The sequence below is a fragment of the Sander vitreus genome, chromosome 9 (assembly GCF_031162955.1).
Source record: "Sander vitreus isolate 19-12246 chromosome 9, sanVit1, whole genome shotgun sequence".
In the NCBI taxonomy this organism is placed as follows: domain Eukaryota; kingdom Metazoa; phylum Chordata; class Actinopteri; order Perciformes; family Percidae; genus Sander; species Sander vitreus.
Window position 1 is genome coordinate 16,685,334 of NC_135863.1, and position 26,610 is coordinate 16,711,943.

The 26,610-nt window shown below is 40.8% G+C and overlaps 1 protein-coding gene across 3 annotated transcripts; it reads right to left on the reverse strand.

Annotated features, from left to right (window-relative positions):
• Positions 1–1,606: 1,606 nt before the first annotated feature.
• On the reverse strand, positions 1,607–26,470 carry cers1 (ceramide synthase 1). 3 transcript variants are annotated; one of them, XM_078258955.1, is made up of 7 exons: positions 25,250–26,470; positions 8,997–9,156; positions 5,897–6,077; positions 5,372–5,533; positions 5,098–5,245; positions 4,798–4,958; positions 1,607–1,801 (listed from the first exon to the last, which is right to left on the reverse strand). In XM_078258955.1, exons 1-7 carry the CDS (start codon positions 25,496–25,498, stop codon positions 1,759–1,761), a joined length of 1,104 nt encoding a protein of 367 aa, XP_078115081.1. In that variant the 5' UTR covers positions 25,499–26,470; the 3' UTR covers positions 1,607–1,758. The 3 variants fall into 3 exon arrangements, with proteins under 3 accessions (XP_078115081.1, XP_078115082.1, XP_078115083.1); XM_078258956.1 differs by having other exon boundaries at positions 26,176–26,468; XM_078258957.1 differs by lacking the exon at positions 25,250–26,470 and adding an exon at positions 24,148–24,237.
• Positions 26,471–26,610: the final 140 nt, after the last annotated feature.

Below are 26,610 nucleotides of genomic sequence, written 5' to 3' on the forward strand. Positions count from 1 at the left end.
GCAATAATAGTGAAAGTTTAATATAAAATGAAAAGTAGTTTGAACTCCCCCCACATGTGCTGATGTGGGGATTGTGGAAGACAAACAGATAAACTAAAACAGAACGACATCTGCGGCCTGCTCCGGCAGCACAAGCATGCTGTTCATCGAAACAAGAGCTTGAATTTGATCGAGAAGGTAGGAAAAATAGAAATATACCTTATTTACTACAGGTGCAGCAGCTGTTTCCACTAACAGTAAACCAGTGGGATCCAGGGAAACCTTTCCACTGTAGTTTAAGTTAACATGTTCGAATTACAGGTGACATCAAAAATCTTTCCATATGTGGGATTTCTGGGACATAATAGACTTTAATTTGATCTCTTAATGTGTTTCAATGCCACATGAAGGTTTATCACACTCTGGTTTGTCAGCCAATTTATGCGTGTTCAGTGGTCACTGTTGCTTCAAAGAAAGATCACTTTTAGGATGGTTATTTTAGACATTAATAAAGACATTATGATTACATAGCCAGAGGATTTTTTTCTTCATTGTTTGTAAGACAATTTCATAGTATATTTCCAAAATCATTCAATGTCATGCATTACTGAATACCATAATGTGTGCATACATAATGTTTTTTTTTTTAATCTTTATCTTTACACAAGTTCTGGGATATTGTTAAAATTTTCTGTGAACCTGATAGCCGTCATCACCACCCACGAAACTGGTTATAAATGTTAATCAAATGATGAGGATGATACTGAAACCCAGTCAATCAATTCTAGCTATTTGCTGTCATTAAACCAGCAACCAGCTTGTATGCCCTCATGTCAGTGCAGCAACAGATGCTTTGCAACACATACAAAAAAAAAAAAAAGCTTTTTCCATACAATTAAATACTTCCAATGCCTGTTGATCATCAGTGCAAGAGATAAAATGTAAAAAGAAATCAAACTGAGAGGCGAAATGTTGTGAAGGATTTTGAGTTTAAAAGATTCGGCTACATCCATCCTGGAATGTCTAACACATGCACTTACCTACACACACACACCAACGTGGCTTTTCAATTCAAACTAATGGACGCCAGAAGCTGTGCGGTCGCCACCACTGACTTGTGCAGTGATATGAAAATCAATACATGTGGTGAAACGGCTCTCCTGCATCACTGCAGCCGTGAAAAATGATACTGAGAACAACACAATGTTTCCCATTTGAATCATGATTGTTTTAGCCTTTTCTCTTCATGTCTGACGTCAGAGAAGTTGGACGGAGGTTAAAGGAGGAAATTAATTCATTATTTCACTGACTGACAAACACAGCTCACCCCTATTAGAATTAGCTGCTTGTTTACCAGGTTGCTAATGGTTACTGTCGGTCTAAATGTCTACAGACTGCAGTCTGGGTGCTGTGGCGCTGTTCAGTGTGACGGTGATAATTTTGACACCCTGTCCGACTGTACCTAACAATCACAGCCCAACTCTTATTCAAATTGTTTTTTTTCTTTTTACTGAATCTATCAAATGTAAAGTTAGCAACAATAAGACAAAAAGTCACCTGAAATAACAATCACAGTGCTCTAATAAAAACAAAACGACAGCGATGAAATGTAAAACAAATTAAAAAAAAAAAAATTTAAAAGTAAAAACTTATTTTCCTTCCTTTTTTCCTTTTGTGACCCTCTTCAGCCATGCTTTTTGAGCGTGAGCTGTCCAAGGAGGGCATCTTGTCTTGCTTGTAGTTGTAGCCTAGTGCCAGGTGGTGGCGATGGAGAGCCTGTTATAGATGCTTCTTTTTGTTGATCCCATTCTGCAGGTGCTTTCTACAACAGAGAGACAACAGAGAGAGTCAGTGTAATGAGAGCAAAGGACAGGCCAGGGAAGGAGAGAATAAGCTTGTCAGAAGAGGCGATCAGCAGATGTGAGGCATTAGCAGGCAGAGAGGATATCAGCAGTGGTCAAGGCCAGGCAGATAAGGAGTGCCACATAATCACATCTCCATACGGTCTCAGGCTCTTTGATCCTATCTACCTGTGAGGGCCGCTAGTTAAACAAGCTCAGTGGGAGACCTGCTCTCTCTGCATCTACACCTGAACTTCAGCAGCAAGCAGTGGTGTCGTCTACGTGATACGCAGGTATACGCAGTATACCAACTAAGAAAGCTCCAGGATTTCCATATACCCACTTAAAAATGCCCAATGACACGCAACAACATACTTTCTATTATATTTTGAATTGTCGTCGTCATTGTTTTTCTTCTTCACATAGGCTAAAAAAAGGTATTTCCACTGTAAATTGGTGCTTTAAGGGGCGACCTCTAGCTCACCCATTAAGAGCGTGCGCCCCATGTAGGCTGAGTCCTTTGCAGCGGTCCGGGTTTGAGTCCAACCTGCGGCCCTTTGCTGCGTGTCATCCCCCATCTCTCTCCCACCTTTCCTGTCTATCCACTATCACTATCTAATAAAGGGAAAAAATGCCCCAAAAATAATCTTAAAAAATTAAAATTGGTACATAAAAGTGTATCAGAATACAGGAAATTAAGTTCGTTGATGCTCCAAACTTCACTGAGGGAGGACACCCCCCCACTATGATATGCCCCCCCTCCCCCAAAGGCAGATTCTGGCCAATATACAGTACAGTATACCCACTACAATACATTAGACTACACCACTGGGAGCAAGTGTCTGCTTGAGTTATCAAATCTTTGGATTGTACCACAACACCACAGTTTAGAGACAGTATCAGTTTCTTTCTGTGAGTATTCCAAACTAATAGAAAAGTGATAGAGATGTCGCCAGTTTCAGTCCTCAGAGTTTCAGTGGTCAAAGGCTACCATGATAATCAGCAGTAGATGATAGAGGTGCACATGACAACACTAAGGCAACTCCTTAGATAAGAGATGAATCTATAAGTTCAGATAAAAAGGCACAAACTTTGTTTTTAGTCAAGTTAGCATTTTCTTGTTTTAAGCTCAATATTGCAAAGTGCTGAGTAATTTTGTTTCCACAATAGACCCCCATTACGCAACACATACATTAAACTATGTGTAAATCTCATAAAAATCCCTATATCATTCTAGACAATCTACTTAAACATTTTATAGAGGCATAGTAATTATTACAATAACTGCTAAGATGGGTATAGAAAGGACACTTGTTTGGCTACAAAACTGCCAAAGCTGACTTTGAAAAGTGCTGCGTGTACCATTTTACAACATAAATGTATAGTCTGTAAGCAGTGGTAATACAGATGGAATGATTAAGGGGTATCAAACTCGTTAGTAGGCAGTAGGGGAGAGCAGCAGTCAGTTGAAATAACTCTGACCCAGAGAGAGGATACGAGAGGACGAGGAAGCCCGTCTACAAACCAATCAATTTTAAGTATCTGGAGACGCAGCTCACATATGTGATGACGGCAGGACGTAGTTTTGTCACGTATAGATCTTTAGTGCGCTTGCATAACTGCAGTGTGAATCCAAAACTTACCGGATCAAATGTATACAATGTAACAAAAACATTCAGGTGTGAAAATGCCCTAAAAATAGGATGGGAGGCAGAGCCTTCAGCTACCAGGCTCCTCTCCTGTGGAACCAGCTCCCAGTCTGGGTTCGGGGGGCAGACACTGTCACCACAGAATAAACTGAAAACCCTCCTCTTTGATAAAGCATATAGTTAGGGAGTGAGGAGATCCGGAAATGCTTGTTACTAACCTAGCTAGTTTACCCCCCGGAGTCCTTATGTTTCTTTTTCCCAGCATATTTCCTTGGATTAGGATGGCACCAAGATCTTGGTTGCAGCTGTCGCCGTGGTCCTGCTTCACTACACCCTGCTACGCTCTGCTGCGTCCTGCTGAACCTGCTACGTCCAGCCATGCCCTGCTGTGCCGCGCTATATACTGTAGCGCCCTGCAGTGCCCTGCTATGACATGAACGACTACGACTACCATTTTCTAGTCACTGTTCCATTATCTTTATTGTGACTATTATTGCCACTGTTCATCACATCCCCAACCTGCACCGTCAGACACTGCCTACCAAGAGCCTGGTTTCTTCCAAAGAGGTTTCTGTCGCACTATGCTGGATCTTGTGGGAATTACTAGAATTGTTGGGACTTTATAAATTATAGAGTGTGGTCTAGACTTACTCTATCTGTAAAGTGTCTCGAGATAACTCTTGTTATGATTTGATACTATAAATAAAATTTAATTGAATTGAATTAAAGTTCTCTGTCTTAGGTCAGCCATTGGCATTAGACAGGGTTTCTGCAGGTTTCAACAAGTCAAATTTAAGAATTTTTATGACCTTTTTATGACCTTTATGTAAAGTACAACGGAATGCAGAGTCACAAAAGTACTTGCAAAGTAAACAAAATCATTCAAATTACATGAAAGCGACAGAGTAATAATAATCTGTACATATACAGCGAATTATATGTGGACTATCAAAAGAAAACATTCAATGAGCATTAGAGGCATTACATGGACATAGGGAAACTAAGGCCTGTTTAAAATACAATACTTTAACAAATTGAGAACTTTTTAAGGCCTAAAACTTTTTAAGACCCGTGATTAGAACCACCTACACTGGTGTCGAACTACACTGCAACCATCCTACTGTTTTCTGTAGTTCATATCTCCATAATGACCGGTCTTACAACTAATGACTTATTGATGTGGACATTCTTCAAATAGCACGTAGCTACTGCTGGTTTGGTTTCAAACTCAACATTTACAGTGAAAACCTGCCAGCAGTTGGCTGGTGGTATTATTCCACCCTGCACTGAGGTCTCAAACGACACGCAGTCTGTTGGTGTTAGCTCACCCCTGGGCAGAGTTGTGATGTCCAGCATCATCATCGTGGTTTTCTGCCTGAGGTTCCCCGAGCTGGCCAGCTGCCGCGTTATTGCCTTCCTCGTCCTCGTACTCCCTGACGTCATTCACCTCCTTCACTTTTAGCACCTTCACTACGAAAACAACAATGAACTACACACAGAACAGGGGAGAAACAGGATACACAACAGAGGTCAGATTGTGTCATCGTTGTGGCAGTTTAAGACAAAAACAAACATTGACCATAAATGCTTTTTGGGTTTGAATTAAGACACCTGTGTGTCCTCCTCACCAAGAACCAGTAGATGTTCATGAGCAGCAGTGCCAGGAGAAGAGTGTTGAAGAAGAAGTAGAAGGGGATGTTGGGGACAGACTGGAGGCTGGACACACATGTGGCGTACAGCACTTTGAGAGGGAACCAGTAGAGACGGAACCAGAACCTGAGAGAACACAATAGAAATTAATGTCTATTCATCTGCAGATCAAGTGTGTGTGTGTGTGTGTGTGTGTGTGTGTGTGTGTGTGTGTGTGTGTGTGTGTGTGTGTGTGTGTGTGTAAAACCTCACCAGGTGATGCTAAAGCTGACGGAGCCCATGTTGGACAGCACATCGTTGAGCAGGTGATAGCCTTCTCCTCTAGACTTCAGGTAGATGTTGAGCTTGGTGAACTCCAGCTGGATGTCATTGATGTCGTGGAGGAACAACACCAGAATCCCTACGTTGTGGTATCTGAGGGCCAGGGAACACACGGTACAGTATGTGTATATATTTCAGCTTATTTCTAATACAAGTCCATTACAAGCAGGCATCTGCCAATGCAAATGTTTGGATGGTCCAACCAGAAACATTTACAATAAACCAACCAAGTCAATTTATTTTGATCTATAGTTGATCTATTTTTCCTGCCATTTGGGAGCTGAAAGCGTATTAATGGACTACAATGACCAAAGTTTAATTTATCACACATATGACATGAATCTATGCTGATGATGTGATAATATAACATAAACTGAATGGTACTGTAGGACACTTTATGCTCATAGAAAAACTAAAAGGGTCAACAATAGATCTTTTAAGACTTAACAAAGGTACCTAAAGGCGTAGGAAAAACTAATGAGTGCCAGCGTGATGATGTGGTGCACCACCATGACAGCCGAGTCCTTCCTCCACGCGTCCATGTAGACCGTAGCATAGATGGAGTGGCCGTAGAAGCTACCCTGGATCAGGTAGGCTATGGCGATGTCTGTAGGCACCGACATACCACTCTTCCAGTCTGGAGGAAAAGTGAGGAGAGATCACAGGCTGAGACACACTGAGAGCACATTAAGGATGTCAGCTTTTACTTTAAAACCAACCTAATTCAGATGCAGATTTGAAATTAAACATTTTGTATTAAAATTGTAGAGCGTTAGAGAGGTGTGCACTCTGTGAGCTTTCTCGTATGTATTGTGATTGCATCCTTCTTTTTATCTGTTTTCTTGTTGTTCCTAGTTGAGTGATTTTTGGCTCACACAGTAAAACAGAAGGTGGTGATTGTATCACATCTATCACAGTTGAAAACAGTTGATGCCAACAGAAGTATTTACTGCAGACTCACTACTGCAAGCAAATATGGAGGAGGCACTTGTCTTTTAGCAAGTGTCTAGACGACAAGACTCATTGTCTCACAAAACTCTCAAACATTGTGGATTAAATTAATTTCTAACACTTTATAGATTACAAATGACTGTGGATGCTGAAAAAATGTAAATATTGAAATGGTTAATCATATAATCATTAATGTGAATTCATTTGCATTACACTGATCTAATAAACAAAATCATTAAACATTAAATGTGCTAATTATTCTATTTCAGTATTCTGTGTTTTAATGATGAGTTAACCCACAGAAAAGTAATAGAAAATTAATCTTGTGTAGATGATAAATATGTTGTAGATACAGCAGGATCATTGTTTTATACACACATACACCCATTTGTATTCCCAATATGTCCAGATACTGAGCTATATGCAGTGACTTCCGGGAAGGATACCAGATGTGGAGGAGGCTGGAGGGGTCAGGTTTAACCTTGGGGGAATTAAAGAGGGTTTCTAAAGTAACAGAAACTTTCTCCTCCGATGTTTGAGTAAGGTATGTCTCTGGTGGGATGGGGTTATGTTCGGGCCGTGTGTAATGTTTATTGATTGGACCTTCCGTCATTACATCTCCGGCTGGCAGCTATTAGAGGTGATGCAGCTATTGAAGATGAACCTGTCAACCAGTCTTTGCTAGCTCCACTCAGAGCGATTGAGTTCGATCGGAGCCCTGACACTTCCGTGTCTGATGGAGGAGGCAGAGAGACTATAAAAGACATTGCTGGATTTTAAGTGGAATCCACTTTACAAATCTATCCTACATTAGCAGTGATAGTCATCCATTAGGTGCTATTATGGAGATAAGTGTTGCAGCAAAACTTGATAGAAATGTATTCTATCATAAAACGTTGCTCTATTTAGGATTGTTGGTATATCATTTCTGTCCTTTTGGTTACTATAAAAAGAAGTTTGGATTTTTTGGGATAATAAGTGATTCAATTCAAGGCTCAGAATATGCATGAATATCCACTATGCACTGTTATAAATACCTCTCTATTTGAATGCTCAAAGTGACATTTAACCCCCACAGAGTCTATAGGATTAAGACATTCTGCTTGCTGTTTCATTAGATTAAAATGACTTCCGCTCCTTGAGAGGTTAGGTAGGAAAATTACATTACATGTCATTTAGCTGACGTTTTTACCCAAAGCAACTTCCAATGAGATAATGGCTCAGTTACAGTACTATTAAAGCTCCATTGTGTAATTTTTTTAGTTGATTCTTAGCAAAAACCCCTTTGTTCTTTCACAAATATGTGCTCATTCATGTGTAATTACTTCCACCAACTAATCAAAGTATTCTCGTACGCGTAGAATCTGCCATTCAGAATCATTCAGAATACATACGAGCGAATCACTTGAATGACGGCCGCCATGTTGCACCTCCATCTTTAAAATACCAAAGAGGGACATACCTCCGCCTTTTGCGCTTTTAAACTCAATGGCACCGTGACGAATGCCAGGGAGGGGGAGAAGATAACGGAGTCGCCAAGGAAGTTAAAAAGAGAATTAAACGCGACAGGCAAAGCAACAAGACCAAAGTTAATATTGGAGTGGCTTTTCCAAGATGGAAAGAGCTCATAAGGAGCAAGGATTTTAAAAAGGGACGCCGAAGTTGCCTGCTTTCTTCTCAAAAGGTAATTCTGCCTATTTGTGTAAATTCTAAGTTTTATAGTTGCTTGACTAACTATAGCATGGTTGTGCATAACGCTAGAACGACATCTAGGATACTTTTCCTCGCGTCAATGGTGAAAAAGGATTGTCTACCTTGTAACACAAACGTAATCATATGTGTCGTGATTTCCCTGGCAGACAACTCATGTCATGTGTAGTTGAGTGTAGTTGTGTAACACAGACTAGCTACAGCTAGAACAGCTGCGTATAAATGATGGAGATACTAAGAGCTCATTTCGGTTTCATTGACATGATTGTTCATAGTGCTCAGAGAAATATATTAAAAACACAAACCTCTGTTGCTTCTCTCCTAAGCTGTAAGCATTGCCTTACAATCTCGTACAATATACAGAATAACGATAGCACTGATACTTTACTTTGCATATGTTAGGGAACCTGATAGCTGATGTTAGCAATGAAATGGTACCAAAATAATGTAAAACTATTATTACACTGGAAGGTACACTCACGGACGAAGTCGTACTTCTTGGAATAATACGGCCACCGTAGGAGTTAAAATGTGCTCGGAATGGGAGGGGCTAGAAAGTAATTTTCAGTTGATTGTCATATACAATTTCACCGCTAGATGGGAGAAATTCTTACACAATGTAGCTTTAAACATGCTTTTTCTGAGGTCAATTTTGATCTAGTATGTACTGGCTTAAAAACCTGAAAAGGAGTTAAAAGCAGTAAATTCAGTAATCTAATTTCAATTCAACATATTGAATACTGACACATTATTTAAACCATTAAAGACTCTTTTCTTTTAATGTGATCAGGAGTAGAGTCATTCAATTAACAGATCACTAAGAGGACTAGTGCAAAAACTGCTAAATAAATGACCTGTACATGACGTTACGTGTTCACACTGTTGTGCATCTTACTGTAGAAGACAGAGGGCGGGTCATGGAAAAAGGAGTAGGAGGTGAAGAAGAGCAGGTAGGTGCTGTATGACCAGGACATGGTGTAGAAGACCAGCTTCCACGCGCTCTCTGGCATCTTGGCAGCATCTTTGGGCAACAGCCTGCACCACTGTGCTAGCGGCTGCAGGGACAGAGCAGAAAGAAGAACTACAGTCAGACAGAGGAGAGGTGGTGTGAGGAAGTCACACTCAGAATTAATTTAGCTGCTTCTTTAAGCATGCAGCTGGGTGAGCTGCTGGGAGGTCCTTTAGACACAACTGATTAATTTAGATGGTGTTCTTTTACAGAATTGTAAAATTCAATACAATGGCTCTTAATTCAATGTGTGGTGAAGCAAATAATTCACCACATGAGTGCTTTAAAGTCTTTTAATGCACGAGTGTCTTCTGAGCTGAAATCATTTGTCTTCGTTTGTTTTATTGCAAAGAACCGTTTGTTGTTCCATGATGTAAAGGCTGATAAATTAAATATTTTGACCGGTTGGCACACAGATGTTTTTAGAGGGATTGCAACAACCTTAGGCTCATTTTTCTGAACAAATAAACTGGCTGCAGAAAACAAATGGGTCTAAAAGGAAGCTAGAATGAAGACATTAAGAGGGTAGTGTAAACAGTTGAACTACTACACATGCATCACGTGAAATACCGTGCTATGGTGCACAAAGTTCGAACCAATGGTAGATTTTTGCAGGAAAGATGAACTCAAGTCAACATCCTCTAGTTCAGTGGTTCCCAACCTTTTTTCCTTGACGCCCCCCCTACTTAGCCTATGTCTAACAAAAGCTGAGCCCCCACTCCAAAACCGAAATTGAGGTAACTCTCGAGATAGAGCCTTACTTTCTTTTTTGATACAGAGGAGTTATCAGCACTTTTACGTTTCTCCGCCATGTTTCATTCATAAAATAGTGATGCCGTGGCGGCAGGACAAACGAGGATGATAGCAGCTAGCAGCTGACCTGATGACAGCAAGGGCCACAGGTTAAGAGGACCCGGAGGTTTGGCCTACTAAGTAGCCTGCCTACAATTTTAAGCGAGAACAAAAATATATAGTTTTTATACAGACTTTTGTATACATTATATATTCTAGTGTATTGTCATAATTTGTTTAACATGTGCAAATATTTTTTTTTACCTCAACCTCAAACCCGATAAAGACTTGCGCACCCACTGTGATCTTTGCCGCCCCCCTGAGGGGTCCCCGGACCCCAGGTTGGGAACCACTGCTCTAGTTTATATGGTGGTTTATATTGAGAAATTGATAGTGTGAGATGACACTAATGAGATGTAAGATGACTATTGGCCTGTTGCCAGCACTACTGACAGGGTCAGGATGTTGTTTAGATGCCAGATTACAGATACAGCAGATGTCGTTTTTAGGCAGAAACACATGCTCTCTTTCTGACACACACACATGTACACCTTCATCAGTAAGCTACAGTTCATACATTCATACAACCATGTGACCGTCTGCCAACAGAAAGGTGTCTTTCACAAGTCTGCTTATGGTTTGCTGTGTAGGCAGAAATAGTGGAAGTGGGAGAGAAGGCTTCCTCCATCCATCCCCCCCCCTAATCTTGCTGCCTCCTCACGCTCACTTTTTCCTCCCCTTTTCTCTCTCTCCATCTTCTCTCTCTCCAGCCTCTATCTCTATTGTGGCAGCAGAAACTCTGAATCATAATCACGGAGGAACAAAGATGTGCAGAATGTCAGCTAAAATAGGTAAGACAGGTCATCAGTTCGACAGGCAGGTGTTCAGTGTGCCAAGACAGGAAACCAAACCCACCGCCTCACATGCGTGCATACACACACACCACTTTGGAAGGCAATGAAATTGTGTAACAGGAGGCAGGAAAGTGAAAGTGGCCGGTGTCAGTGATACAGTACATCTCAGTCAGTTGTTACCAAGCAGCTAGTCTACAGGATATGATACGACAGGGCTCAGTAACCAACTACATTACATATTAATGGAGGGAGTCGCAAGTTCTCAGAAAGTCACATTCACAGGGATTCAGGAACTGTATATGTCTGATACTAGATCTAACATAAGATAAATTCTAACGGCAACACTTTGTGGTCCTCAAGTCATATCACATGAAGAAGTAGAAGAAGATGATAGGCAGATGCAGGAGGCACATGATCCCACCAGATGTGGCTGATTGGTTGAGACGGTGGTGACATGTGCAGTGTGTTCAGTGAGTCATGACCAGAGCTCAGGACACTCACCACATTCTTTTGAGTTTTTCAGTACATCTGTATCAGTCCCTCTCTATCAGCCCTCCCATCCGCTGTCTCCTCCCCTCCTTCCCCTTTATTTCTCGCTCTTCTTTCGTTCTCTCTCTCCAACCCGTGTCTCTCTCCCCCCCCCCGGCCTGCTACATTTATTTATAGAAGCCAGCTGTCAACACACAGCATACCCCCCCAGTCTTCCAACACATCACCCCCTCCGATACACAAAAACATAGTCCTATGCACACTCATGCAGGTTGTAGCACACTTGCACACTGGCTGATACAGGTTACTGCATACACCAGCCATGCCTCTGCAGCTCATACCTTACTTGTTAATCACTATTACTGCCGTCTCACTGCTGCTCGTACTTCTCCATATATACATCTGTTCCGTTTACCCTTTATATTCTTCTACACACTGTTTCACTCTGTCCCGTTTGCATCTATAACACCACTGGTCTAGCTTTCATGCCCTTTCCTCTGTCGTTGTTTGTGGCTATGTTTACACTGCAACTAAACTCATGCGACAAGTAGCGACACAGTTTTCTTTGGAAAGGGTGTCAGCTGCATTTTACAACAAAAGTGGTATTTTTTGTGTTACTTTTGCACCTGAGATGTGTGCACACTTGGTCCCTCTTATATAACTTTATATGACAATATAAGAATAATTGTAACTTTGCAAAGTTGCCAGAACTTTCCACACAGTAACATAAACCGCTCTTTTGGTGTCTGATGAGCTTTCAAACTCATGGATCTGATACTCAAACTGGACTCCCTGGATCACATTTCCTCTTCTAATCTGTACCTGTAGCAACACTCCTTCACCAAAGCAGCCCCATGCATTTTTTAATGCAGTGCTCTGTCTGGATTATCACCCAGCATGATTATAGAGCAAGAAATTCCTGATTACACCCAGTTTCAAAGTTTAAACTACTTGCAACACCTGTTTTAAGAGTAAGTAAACCCCAAACCTAAATTTGTACGAAATTTCCTATTTGCAGTGGCATGACCCGGCACCAGCTGATAGCAGATTTGTCTTTGGGGTTCAGTTACTGGTATTTGTTAGGGAAATGTGATCTTTTTACTTCCTAACTAATTTTGGACAGAGATGGTCTCTCTAGTCCCGGCCTTTAAGTGACCAAAATCACACAGCAGGGACATAATCTTTGTTTGAAATGCAGATTCTGAGAGATTATATAACAGCCTGCCAATAGCTGCATTATTGTCTCTCTGTGCCAGCCAGCCCACCATCACACTGGGTCCTATCCACCCACTCTATCCATCTACCCTTTAGTTATCTATGCCAGCATACAAAGTTGGGGTTTAGTGGGTCAAGGACACTGAGATAATCCACTCGTCCTCTGTCGGATAAATGACAGGGCCTTGAATTACTCAGTTGGGACCTGCGACCATTCAACAGTCGTCATGCCCCCCTCTGGCTGAACTCGTTCTCTAGCTCACGGCACGGCTCCTCTGTTTCTCTGCAGCTGCACCCCATTGCCCTCCCGTTCACCCTCCTCTCTAAAAAGCCCCCCTCTGCCCTTCCTCGAAGCAAGTGATGAGAGAGGAGAGAGGGTGAATGCACTCCAGTGGCCTGTTGCGTAAGAACATAAACTGGGCCACTGAGTCAGGATACTGGCTCGTGTGGATCTGTTCAATAAGGCCCTCTCTCTCATTCACCCTCTTTCATTCCTTCGATCTCTCTCATTGATCTGACGTCACTTTGTCAGTCTCAGTGGCCCTTTTAAACCCAATTCTGTCACGGATTCCCTCTGTTCTCTTTACATCTATTTCTAGACTGGGGACTAATGGGATTTTCAGAAGCTAATCCAATGGATGGCCAGAGTTTTAGACTATATTTACATATGCAAGCAAATATAGCCTATTTATCTGTGATTAACAACACTATTTGGGGTGTCTTCTAGACTTTTCTGGTGCTCTTTGTAGGTTTGAATCGATTGTTTTTATCTTCTTCATTGCACATTTATTATATAACAACTGTATATAATCAGAATATCTGCTTCTATAAAGAGAAAACGATCTCACCCACCCCCACATACCCCCATTGTTCTTAACAACGTAATGATGGGCAGCTGTCATTAGGAATAAAGCTCTTGCCCAGATGGAGGCAGAAGCATCCAGAGTTTTTCCTTCACTGAATTTCTATTTTGTTGGTTTTACATGTAACAAGAATTACATGGTAAAAGGTGTGTCAGTGATCTGTTGGAAGTTTTAGGTTCAAAATGTAATAAAGCACATGTTGCTACAATATTTAATTTGTATTTACCAACAAATGGTGCTAGAATCTTTCAAATCCAACTATAGATTGATTTTTAGTAGCCTGCTGTTTTGTTTCACTTTATTCATTCTGACGTTGTGTCCATGTTAACCGATATCTTGTTGGAAGGAGGGTTATTTTGTTTTATTGTACCCTAAGCAATCCGTAGCGAGTAATGTATCCATCCAGTTGACAGTGAGGCTGTTGTAGTGTTTGCTAAGAGCAGTTCAAGTTATCCACATTGATCATCTAATCATGTTGGTTTAAACATTGTTTCTGTGTGTAGACTTAAAACTTGTACAGCAGCATTGTCTCATCCACCCATTCCCCTATTTTTCTGTTAGTTTTTTCATTGATGTAGCTACGAAGGAAAATGTCCCCATTCTTGATCCCACCTACTTAGCTCTGATTAGTCAAATGTTTCTCAGACTGGCGGAAACAGCCATAAATGGGCACAACACCTATTGAATTGCTGAACGTGAATCAGAAGTCTGGAACTGCTAATGAAGCCTACTTCATTAGCAGTCATCACCATCAGAGGCCCTCAAGTAGTTAGTTCACTAGTGGAAGGCTTTTAATGTGAAGCAGCGACATGGAAGTCTTGGCATTATCAACAGCTTAACACAGCAACAGGCTTCATCACAGTGAGGCTGCTATCTGTATGATAAAAGTAACGATAACGTGGAAGTGAAGTCACAGTGAGAAGTGTGGTTCACGGTTAAAGCGAATACCACATTATCTTAACGTCATTGATTCAAAAACTGGGACAGTGAGAAAATGGGCTCTCTCTCTCTCTCTCTCTCTCTAATGTTGGGTAATGGCAGCTTTTTCAGTCCTGACCTCTTCACATCCATATCCTGCCTTCTGATGCATTTCAATGAGTCAGACTCAATAAAAAGGAAATGGACTACAGATGAAAGACATTCAATCAGAGAAATGTGAGTGACTTGTAGAGAAACTCATTAATCTAATCTCATTGAGAAGGAACACACACACACACACACATATATATATATATATATACACACACACAAAAACAATCTACACTGTACTTCTCAGGTCAGATCAAGCTACCAGATTTTAATTGTTCCTTCTACACATGGAAAACTCCAAGTGAAAAGCAACAAACAACCATTTCCATTTTTATTCCATTTGGGTCAAACTTTGTGAATTATCCCGACTATATTTACTCCCTTTTGATACCAATTATTTTTGCTCAAATGTTTTCAACAGGCACCTGAAGGCAACAGATGTTGAGGTTTGCAAGGACAGAAAGACATTTTAATTTGGGGAAAATAGCCCAATCATATCCTTAATATGGACCTGCCATTCAAACAAAAAGAAACGGGCTATGAGATGTTATTCATTTATTAAAAACATCTGGATGAGGCAAGCAGACTAATTAAAAATCAAACAGCATATGACTTTCCATATGGATGTTGTTTAAATATCTGGCCCACCAGGACAACTTACAATTGCAGATGGCCACTGCTGGAATACTGATGTTGAACCAGGAGGCTGGCTGAACATTTGAACCTAATTTGATTAAAAATACACAATTAGACATTGCTGCAAAGCAAACTCATTTGCACACAAGTACGTCACTGGACGACTAGGTAAATAACCACAATTTATGACTGTAGTGGCATGTAAAAGACACACCTTCTGACCATCGCAGATTAAGCAATTGTCAGGCTCCCTGCTGACTTGACTGGCTAGTGTAAAAACCTATCCAACTTTCAACAAGTTCAAGGTGTTTGCAGGTCTTGTTGTCTCTACACAAATTGAATTACTTGAACTAAATCGCAAAACATATTCAATAATACTGTGAAACACAGCATTTAAGTCTTTGAATCAGTTGTAAGTTGATGGCATGGCAACTATTATACACACGTACAAAACTTTATCTGACACTCACAGCGAAGGAACCATCAACAACCTATTTTTAGTCAGAATTAAACATGCAGTGGTTTCAGTTCCTGCTGTGTAAATACATGAGATGTATTCAAATAAAGACTGGGTTTGAAACCTTTCTGTCTTGTGTGTGTGAGCATGCGTATGATTTACCAGCATATATGTGTCACAATTTGTGTGTGCATGAGAGCAGGTGCACCTGTTAGGAGGAGGTCTATCCCATTAGTTGATCCCAGTGGAGGCCTTAACCCCCTACTTAGTTCTCAGCACAGCAATGATCAGAAAGGCTAAAGCTACAGCTACATTTCAAGAAAAGCTAGCTGGGCAGATTTTATACACCTCATTCACATTGAACCAAAAATGATAAAGGTGTTTCTAATCATATTGAACACATGATATGTGAAATACATGACATAGGCAACAGCACTGCTGATACAAATCAACATAAGTTAAATCCGTAAATGTATCATGCAAAAAAAAAAAAAAAGGCTAATTTTCCATGTATCCAGGTCTTATCACAAACATTCATTCACCAATTCGTGCTGTTGCCACCCTGTTACATTTACTCCACACACAACAGAAATAGTCTACATCAGTACAGACACACTGTGGCATTTAAGTAGCACACAGTGAGCTCTTTATTTGATGATTCTTTCCATTTTGCTGTGAGCAGGGAACAGGGCTTGTGGTGTTTGGTCATATGTTTTTTATTTGTGTCTAATGATTTTCATACTGAAGAGTGTATCATTATTATAATGCTGTCTCTATCTTTGTCTCTGCCATTGTGTATGTTCCAACACTGCAGAAAGAACAACATTATGTGAATTGATGTGTTATTTATGTGAATATACAATACAATTTAAAATCCTCATATTATTACTGGGCTAGTTAACAAAGCGACAGAAAGAGAGTGGAAAAACACCCCAACATAACAGGTTCAGTCTCAGTGAAGTGTTAAGATATTCACTCAAGCTGCTCCCTGTCCAGACTGACAGCTAGAAGACATATGGCTGTCATTTATAATGCACTAGCCATGCAATTGGCAACACAGAGAGAGATGTGTGCGTATATATATATATATATATATATATATTAGGGATCGACCAATATGGATTTTTTAGTGCCGATTTCATTAGCCTTAGCCGATGACGATGGGCTGCCGATTTTCTTGAGCCGATATTTGGAGCCGATACTGCTTTTGCTCCCTCAATTTACATCATAAAAATGTAAACCCAGCCACACTGGATTTGTTTTTGGAATCTGCTCTGCCATTTCTTTAAAAATAATAAACAAAAACACAGTGTCATTTCTGCAATCATCTTACATTCATATCACCCAAATGATGTGTGCAATTGGCATTATATGGATGGGTGCACTGCATATGGTTAACTATGCAAGGGTAAAAGGCTTTCAACATCTACAACACAGCCTTGATGATGCATTGCTTGTTGACATATTATGAGACAGATATAATCAGGTCATCACAAAATGTCCTTTGTCAACACATTTAAATAATTTAAGAAAACCATTGAAATAAAGTGCTTGATTTGTAATTTAAGACTGCCATGGTGCTAGTGGTGGAGGGGCAGTGCATGGTCTGCACGTGAACTGCAGCATCTCCAGCAACACAGAGCTGCCTGTGGACGGCTGTCTGTAAATAATGCCGGGAAAAAACTACCGGCAAACACAGCAGCTGCGTATCGGCCGATATACGTAAAAACTCAAATATCAGCCCAATATATCCTCCGGCCGATAAAATCACTAATATATATATATGCATATGTGTGTGTGTGTATGTGTCTCTAACAGGACAATCTATGTATTTCATCAACAGGCCGATGGTTCATGAGCTCACCATAATCATCCACCCACAGACGCCATCTTAAAACACACATGCACACACACATTCATAGACAGACAGCAATGTAAACTGTTAGAGATCGGAAAATCAATTTAATGACTTATCTTGTTTGGGGGGTTTTGTGCATTATGATTTCACTCAATTCAGAGTTTCAAGAGTTGTTTTTTTAACCTTGTCATGACAAAGTCACATATTTACATGATGTAACCAACAAAGACACATCTTGCTTGACACCATATGGAGCTAAATAATAAATACGAAACTGGCTATTAGAATCTGAAAACCTGCCTGTGAGGTCCATCCTATTCATTAAAAAACAATACACATAAAAAAAGATGTATTATGGAATGTAAAAAAAATAGTTACATTGAAAATAATGTGGGGGGGGGGGGTGTGTGATGATGAGATGTCTGGATTAAGGTTAGATTAGTGTTTCAGGTATGGACTACAGCAAGGAGTAAGGCAAACCCACATTACTGGGTGGTATGGCTACACAGTGGCACTATAGACCTATGCAATTAATCAAACAATGTACAATTTACTTTGATAACCCAAAAATAATTAATATAACAATTAATGTTTCCCTTTAGGATGCCTTGTAAATATGTCACTTAAAACCTCAGTAAAATACATACTGTAAGATGATTTAATACTAATGGCCCTAAATCTAGATAATTCAATTTCACTTGCCTTTCAAAGACCTTTAAAAAAAACTCTATATACTGTTGATCACCGCCTCTTACAAAACATCGACATACAAACACAATGTTCCATGTGATCTCCACTGAAAGATACTTATCATTCTTTGCCAAAATATAATGTCTCCAGGAGATGAAATTAAGATACAGAAAAAAAGAAGGAAAGGTGAGATTAGGTGAATTGAGGGGGGAGGAGGACAATTACAATTAGCATGGGAAAGTGCACCCTTTCTGATTACGAGTCCATGCAGATGTACCAGTTCATCCACAAACAGAGGGAGAGAGACTGGGATGGAGAAACTGATCTAATTGCATCTGAAGAATGCTTCTAAGATCCTACCCATGAACTAAAGTAAAGAGAAGCACACGAATAATGATAAACACCCTGTGAACACACACACACACAGACACACACACACACGGCCTAAGAGTGCATGAAGATGACCACAAAATGTCTTCCAACCACTGCACTCTCACACTGTTATAGAGTGGCCTTGTTAGAGGACAGACAGCTGCTAAGTGTGAAGCCTACAGTGTGTTCTTGTCTAATGACAGCCTGTCCACTGTGTCTATCGGGAGGCAAGTAAGGGAGACAGAAAGCGAGAGGAAGAGAAAAAAAGGTTGAGAGGCTGACCACAGCAGCTCTGTAGCGGTCAAGGCCTCACAGCACATTCCAGTTGACCAGACGAGAGTCAAGACTGTCACAGTCAGCAAACAGAGCTGAGTTATGATCCTGCTTTGTACCTGGTGGTACATATGGCTGTTTTGGCTGTGATTCACCATGTTAAAGAGTATACAGGCCATCCCGCTGTTTCTACCGTCAGTTATATCATCAATACATCTGGGTTTTATACAACAACTCCAGGCTTGTACTGAATTATGGTCTATGAAAGAGTCTTCTACAAAATACTGCATTAAATATGGAATACATCAAATATGGAGAAACACACCTGAAGGCTGCACTCTCTTCTGTTCACCTGATGGAGAGCATAAGAGTAGGGATGCAACGAACGCTTGTTTTTATTATCGATTAAACTGCCATTTCTTTCCCCCCGATTTATTGATTAAGTCTATAAAACGACAAACAGTAGAGAAAAAATGCCCGTTGCTACTTCACAGAGCCTAATGTGACGTCTTCAAATATCTTGTAATGTTCAACCAACAGTCCAAAATCCAAAGATATTCAATTTACAATTATGTAAAACAAAAGAAAAGCATAACAATCCTCACACTTTTAATTAAATTAAACCAAAGAATGTTTTGTGTTGCATTTTTTTGTTTTTCTTTTGATTAACTAATCGATTAATCAACTAACCGTTGTGAGCTCTACGTAAGAGTCTACATGTGTCTGGAGTGAGTGTTCATTAGCAGAGGGATAGGAGGTTTGTGGGAACATGGCTAAGAGTTCTTTAATTTGGGCGCCTGGCCAGCTCACCTGGTAGAGCACGCACCCATGTACAGAGGCTCAGTCCTCGACGCAGCGGGCACGGGTTCGGTTCCGACCTGAGGCCCTTTGCTGCATGTCGTTTCCCCTCTCTCTTCCCTTTGATGTCTAAGCTGTCCTGTCACAAATAAAGGCCTAAAACGCCAAAAAAAGTAATTTTAAGAGTTCTTCAATTTACCAAACTTTAAAATTGTTGATACATTATTCAAATCTGTCTCTCTTAACAAATAATATTTGCTGATAATGCAAATGGTTGGCAAAAATAGTTTGTATAAAGGGACCAAAAGGTTCAAAAAGGCAGTGATATGGAAACCTGCTCCTAAACTTGACAAGCACGACACCAAATACGTCAGTAGGAAATTTGAACTGGACAGCTTGATGCTGAGTGCATTACAGGTTGGAACAATCCTGCAGGAGGCCAACCCTACAAGTGCACAAAGCCATCAGACATTCAACTTTTTGCAGACACACAAGGTTTAGAACATATTGTAGCACTGAAATTAGGCATAATCAAAAACATACACAAATATGATGGATAATTAGACTTATATAACACCGCTATCACAGTGACAAATTGTGATTTATTGAAGCACAACCTGTGTGTGGGAAACAAAGGGTCTGACAGTTTTGTGAACCCATAAGTGATCTCAGTATGTATGATGTATGACACACTGAAGCACACAGAGCAGAGCAATAGGTCACGTGTCAAGTGATGGTGAAAGTGCTGCTCGCTTAAACGCTATGTGGTGATAAATTAGATAGCTGAAAAGAGAGGAGAGGAGGATGTAACTAATAATAACCAAACTTCCGAGCAATTGCTTGCAATCAGTGTCAAAATTACAAGCAATTTTCACCTGAGTGGGCACTTCCCCTTTACCACAAATTCTGTATCAGGTTTCTCTCTGTGGCTCGAATGCAGAACAATGAGCAGGGGCTCACTGGAAGGTGATCTGGGATTTGTAGTTGGAGGACCATGTCAAACCTCAGGCTGTATCACATTTAAAACAGCAGCATGCTACTCGGCTCTATGCAGGGAGATAAGCTCTGCAACAAGACTGGAGCTGGCAAGCATACTGCTGCTCTCCTCTTTGAGTGACTGCTTCAGAGTGAGAGTGTGTGTGTGTGTGTGTGTGTGTGTGTGTGTGTGTGTGTGTGTGTGTGTGTGTGTGTGTGTGTGTGTGTGTGTGTGGCCATGGGAGGCATTTATGAGAGTGGTTATAATGCTGCAGCTAGGAGGGCTTGACCACTGTCTGCCTTGAGCCTTTCCCAATTTAAGTCTTTTCACCCATGGCATGTAAACATAGATGTATGACACAGAGAGAGAGAGAGAGAGAGAGAGAGAGAGAGAGAGAGAGAGAGAGAGAGAGAGAGAGAGAGAGAGAGAGAGAGAGAGAGAGAGAGAGGGGTATGAATATACTTTATACACAAAGTAGTGATGTGGATTGCAGTTATATCTGCGGATCGGGCCAGTCGGGTCATATCAATTACTCATTAAGTAACAGAGAGCAAAGGTGCAGCAGACGAGTGCGTCCCCATTAACAGAGACGCTGTGCGCATTTACGCGCAAGGAAGAGCAGCATAACTCAATTATTATATTTACTATTATTTCAGAAGCCAAAAATGTTCTTCTGTGTCTGCAGTCAAGTTTGTAACTAAAGTTTTTAGTTTTGCTACTTAAATGTCCCACGATATTAGCTGAACTGACATTACTGCATGCATGGAAACATTTACAATTACTGAAAGCAGCCTCTATAATCATCATTAAAGTCAATCGTTAAAGAAAACCCTTACACAGCAATACAATAAATCATTTTAAAAGAAACAGCCTACAAGGACTGGTAGAGAGGCAGTGAAATGTCCATGCAGGTCTCTAAATCGGAGAAAATAATTAATTCAGGTGGGTGGAGGGTGGATGATTTTTAGCATAGATGTCTGCCATATTAGTGACATTCTCTTGCAGAAACGGACATATCTCTGATTGTTTCTCTGATGCAGGCATAGAAATAGAGTGACAGAAGAGACAGATGTTGGGCTGGTCAAAAAGTTAGTTGAAGTAACTAACTAATTTAGGCAGAAGGCCTAAATAGAAAAAAAATAAAAAATAGTCTATCAACACTCTGAGCGAGTTCTTGACTATTTAGAGACAGACTGCAGAAGAAATAAAATAGTTTAAGAATACGTTCTTGGCTATTAAAAGATTTTTGTCTGCAGAGCTGTACCGGGTTTTACAAGGTTTGCCGAAGAAAAGAACTAAGCTTTGCGGGGACGACCACATCGAAAAAGATGAGTATACTCAAGAAAAGCTTCTGTAAATATGCGGACTGAAACCTCAAAGCCGTTCGACGCATCTGGACCCATAGTGGGTGAGATGGTTAGAAAATATGGACCGGACTGCTTGAGATATCTGTCATATTGGTCAAAAAGCTTAGGCGTTCCAAAAAATGGATCACTGAGTCCTGGAAAGTTATTTTATCTGCTTTTATATATTTAACTGTTTTAACTGCTCTTCGATGTTTAATTTCTTATACTGCACTGTAACTTTTTTTTCTCGTATTTTATCTGTTTTTAAATTTTTAATCTGTTTTCATGTAAATCTGTTTTTAATTTTTTAATCTGTTTTCATGTAAAGCACCCTGTTGCTGAAATGTGCTATACAAATAAAGCTGCCTTGCCTTGCCTTGCCATACTGTGCTCATCTGACAGATATCATAAAATGCAGCATATGACAAAACAATGGACAGCTGATGCAGCTGTGCCGCACGTCATATTTAATTGACGTTGCCTTAAAATGATGGCTCAGAGGCACGGATGTCTAGATTTCTAGATCTTTTTCAGATTTCTCCTCTCTTCACTATTTTCTCACCACCTTCTCCACTTTGTATTAATATAGCAGGAAGTTGCCAGTGCATGCTTGGATGCACACACAAACATATCTGAAACCTCACACAGACACTTAAACACAAACACACAAGCATATAAATGCAATGCACAACTCATAGACCACCATATGAACACCTATTTAAATCATGCAAGCAAACAGAGACATAAACCTTTACACGACAAATGTGTGCAGAGTAAAGCTGAAAAAACAAAGAGGAAGGAGTACAGCTACTTTCACACGACATGTCACATGCCATTTAGAAGATAACAAAGTACATTTTCTTTAGAAGTCAGTTTCCCTAAAATAAATGGAAAGCTTTTCAACACCTAACTTAAAAGGACACAATATAAAATGGCAGTGTCAGTAGTGCCAATGGATGAGTCAGGAGATTATGCACATTATTTTTATGTAACAGTAGAGCTCAAGTGGTTTATCAACAAGTTGTGTTTATTTTAACCTGAAAAGGTGGAGCTCTGGCTCATACACTCAAGCATCAAACCAAAAGTGAAACATGATGGAAACCACTCACTAAAGCAAACAGTACTGTGCACGGCGACCATCCCCAGTCCCAATACACTCGCCTTAGCTCACCCAACAGCATGCTCACAGACATTTGAAAAGATGGTACCATGTGGAACCTGGTTTCCTTGTTAGGTTAACATAAACACAGAACGGTTGACACATACAAAAAAGTTGATCCATCCGACCTCAGCGTTTGCAATCTTGACCTTATTTCCCAGCTTTTAAACAGCCGTGTTCATGGACCAAGTTCAGCCACCATAAAAGCAAGCGTCCATCCACAGTCTCATGTCTAGAAGTTTGCTTGAGGCCACTGAATCCTTGATTGAATTGATCAGTTGTGAAAATAAATCTTCTCAATGCAGAAGATTGAATATCTCATTCTCAGTGAGAGGGTTCCACCAGAAGGCATTAGTCTCACACTTTTCTGGGTTATACATTGTAACAAGATGAGACTGCTGTCTTTGTGGTACTACTGACTGAGTGCAGTGACCTGAGCATACAAAATCAAGTATCACTCTGCTGCTTTCACAATTGGAATCTCACTGTACAGTGAAAAACTCAGAGAGTAAGTGGATATTTTAAGTGGGTCAACCTTCATTTGTCAACCATGACTGGGAGAACTGTAAGTAACAAAACAGGAAACTAATTATTTTCATCTATCAGCTCTTGTGGCAGATCTGAAATTCAACAGCAAGGTAACTAAGGTAACGCAGACTCATTGCCTTTACTATGCGGACTGATCATGCTTACTGCTGTGTGTAGTCCGCCCCCCCAAAGGCCCATTCTGAGCCAGGAAAAACCATGATATTGATGCCTATGTCATTTCTTTAGCACATTATTTGAGGTCCAAAAAGTGTTTTCATAGTATGTCAGAAGAACCAACATGCACTCCTCACATCAGATTACACAGTGCTTTGTCCACTGATGTGTAAATGTCCATAAGGTTTCATGAGCTCTGAACCTAATTAAGTATGTGTGCTCAGGATTGTCTGTGCTGTCATCTATTCAGCTTATTGTGCACGCATTAGAGCCCATAGCTGCTATTGTGTAGTTCAACAACAAAAAAATTAAAAACCACAATTCAAGCATTACTGACATGGTAATAAATGTGTTTACTTAACGTCCAACTAAATAAGTGAGAAAACATCCTGTATAGTTCAAATCAGTGCAATTAGCTGAGCTCACATTCAACCTCAAATAATGTAGTTGTATGCTTCTGACAACCCAGCCCAGCTTTTGTGATGTATAACAGCAATATTCATATTGCATTAGCTCAGCACGACTGACCTTACACTGAACCCATCCTCTTCATTCCTAATGTAAGCTCTGCAAAGGTGGTGTTACACATGCACTAAATAACCAAGGTACACACACACACACACACACACAGCCTCGTTCTTTGCATTCTCAGGCTACATCTGGCTTCACACATGGGGCCCTGAGCTACAGTATACTGCTGTAGTATCATCGTGTAGCATCTGCTACGTGTAGACTCCACCCCCACCCACAATCATAGCATAATAACGAGCCACATCCTGGCTATCTGTCAAGAAGGGCCCCTCCCTGGCAGCACCAACAGGGTGGAGGTACTCGGGACTGGGGGAGGGAATATAGAAGACCCAGGCATAGGGCCAGTCTGTCAGAGCACAGCTTAAGCATCTGGCTTCTGAGTGGCATATTAATATAATGTAGATGTTATCTTGTCATTCCATTTAAACCGAGATTAGCCATTTCTTTATGGAACATCTCTTGGTGTATTTGGCCATTGTGGGCAATGTTGACAATCAATGAGCACGACGATGAGTGATGGCAGTTTAATTTGTATGTGATTTTTGTATCAATGTGAAGAAACACTTTGAACAGTTAGGTACTGGTTTAGCCAAAATACACATCTTGCTTTTAGGTTATTATATTTTTAACCGTTTAATAAAGTTTCTAGAAAATGTATTATTTTACGATATTGTGATATAAAATTACAAACACTTAATTGTATCCACATTCCCCACCCCTGATTTCAGCATAGTTTGTGTGTGAAATAGAGAGAGAGACAGAGGGGGAGCTCAAAAGTATAGATAAGGGTGTTAACTGTCTAACATGCACACATTCTGTTCCTCCTGACTTGCTTCTTTATCTTATGCCTACAACTGGATCTAATTTGTTAACATGTGTTATAGCCTACTCACTCTCAACTGCTGCCTCACATTCAGTCTGCCCAGAGCACGTGCCTTCAGTCACAACGCCTGAGAGATGGAAGACACACTTCTGCAGTGCTGTGGCTCTAATTAGAGGAATATAAGCTACTAAACCCTTTAATTAAGGGTGTCAGTAAATTAACCTTGGGGAGATGGGAGGATCGGATCAGTATGTGTTGTGATAGTGTGTCACCCACCTGAAACAGACATTCTGTCAGTCCCCGCCTGACCTGCGTCCACAAAAATGCACAAAAGAAGAACAGGGTGATCTCGGTCAAGGTAATGTTTGCATTATCCAGGAGAGTCCGTTTCGAGAGCTCCAAACCGCAATGACTACAGTCTCTCCATGCGCCCAGCATTACGGTGGAGGCTCTGGTGATGAGGTCCAAGTATCCCGGCATGGGCTCCACTTCCACGGGTCCGGCGTCACCAGTATGACCGCTCATTGTGGTGTGGCGCAAGAACAAAAACGTGGAAACCGGGAGGGGGGAAAAAAAAGGGCAGAGGGAGTGCAGGGAGCAATACTGTCCAGACTGTGTGTCTAATCCGTGAACCAGCTTGCTAGCTCACATAAAAACGCTAAAACAAGCTTATCTAACCAGCTTACCCTCTTCAGTAGCTTAATTCTTTGTTTTCCAATTTAAGACATGGGCCCATTCTTCGCGACCAGGACAGTTTTATGAATCATAGAAGGGCCTACCTGGTCTGACCAGAAACACCGGCTATAATGCTGTAATTGATAGTCACACAAGCCAATTATCAATTGAGATTTTGACAATTAATGTGACCCATTAGAGCCTGTCTGGTGGAGGTTTATTCTGATCGTCATTCCGCTACGCAGTCTCATCAGCGCGTCCTGTTTGGCCGCCTAGCTAAGTTATATCAAACGCACACAATAGCGAATGGACCAGCATTGGCTGCAGTTTACAAGCTAATCTAGTTGAACACTTGACTAAATTGCCCTAAAACGTGATGGAGTTCACACACATGAACGATTTCAGCTTGCGATCTGACTTGGCCTTTCCTGCGCCAAGTCCAGCCAGCACATGCGATTACTGCGCCGCTACACTGTAGCGTCTAATCTTTCCGTTATTCGTTTTATGTATCGTTAACGTCTCTGTACCTTTTCATGGGTGAGAACAGGAGATTCCTCACCGGCACACAGAGCCAAGTTATTCCAGCGAAGGGGGGGAAAAGGATAGATAAGAATATTATCCTATGAAGAAGCTGCCGTCGCTTCTTCTTCTCCTCCTCCTCCGCTGCTGCTGCCGCCGCTCTGGCCTGGTCAACGTGTCCGTGGCTGCGCTGTGACAAGCCGCTCTTCGCTTTCAATAAGTATCAACTGGTAAATTGAAAAGAGTACAGCGTACGTTTATGCGAAATGAAGAAGAAAAAAAACCGAGGGGCGTGACGTAATTAGTGCCCGCTATCTTCGTTCTGAATCCTCTGCTTGAGGATTAAAAAGGATGACTTAAAGAGACAGTGCAGACAAATGCTTCATACAAGACTAGGTGCAACACACTTGCATCACAAAACATGTGAAAGAAATCACCAATAA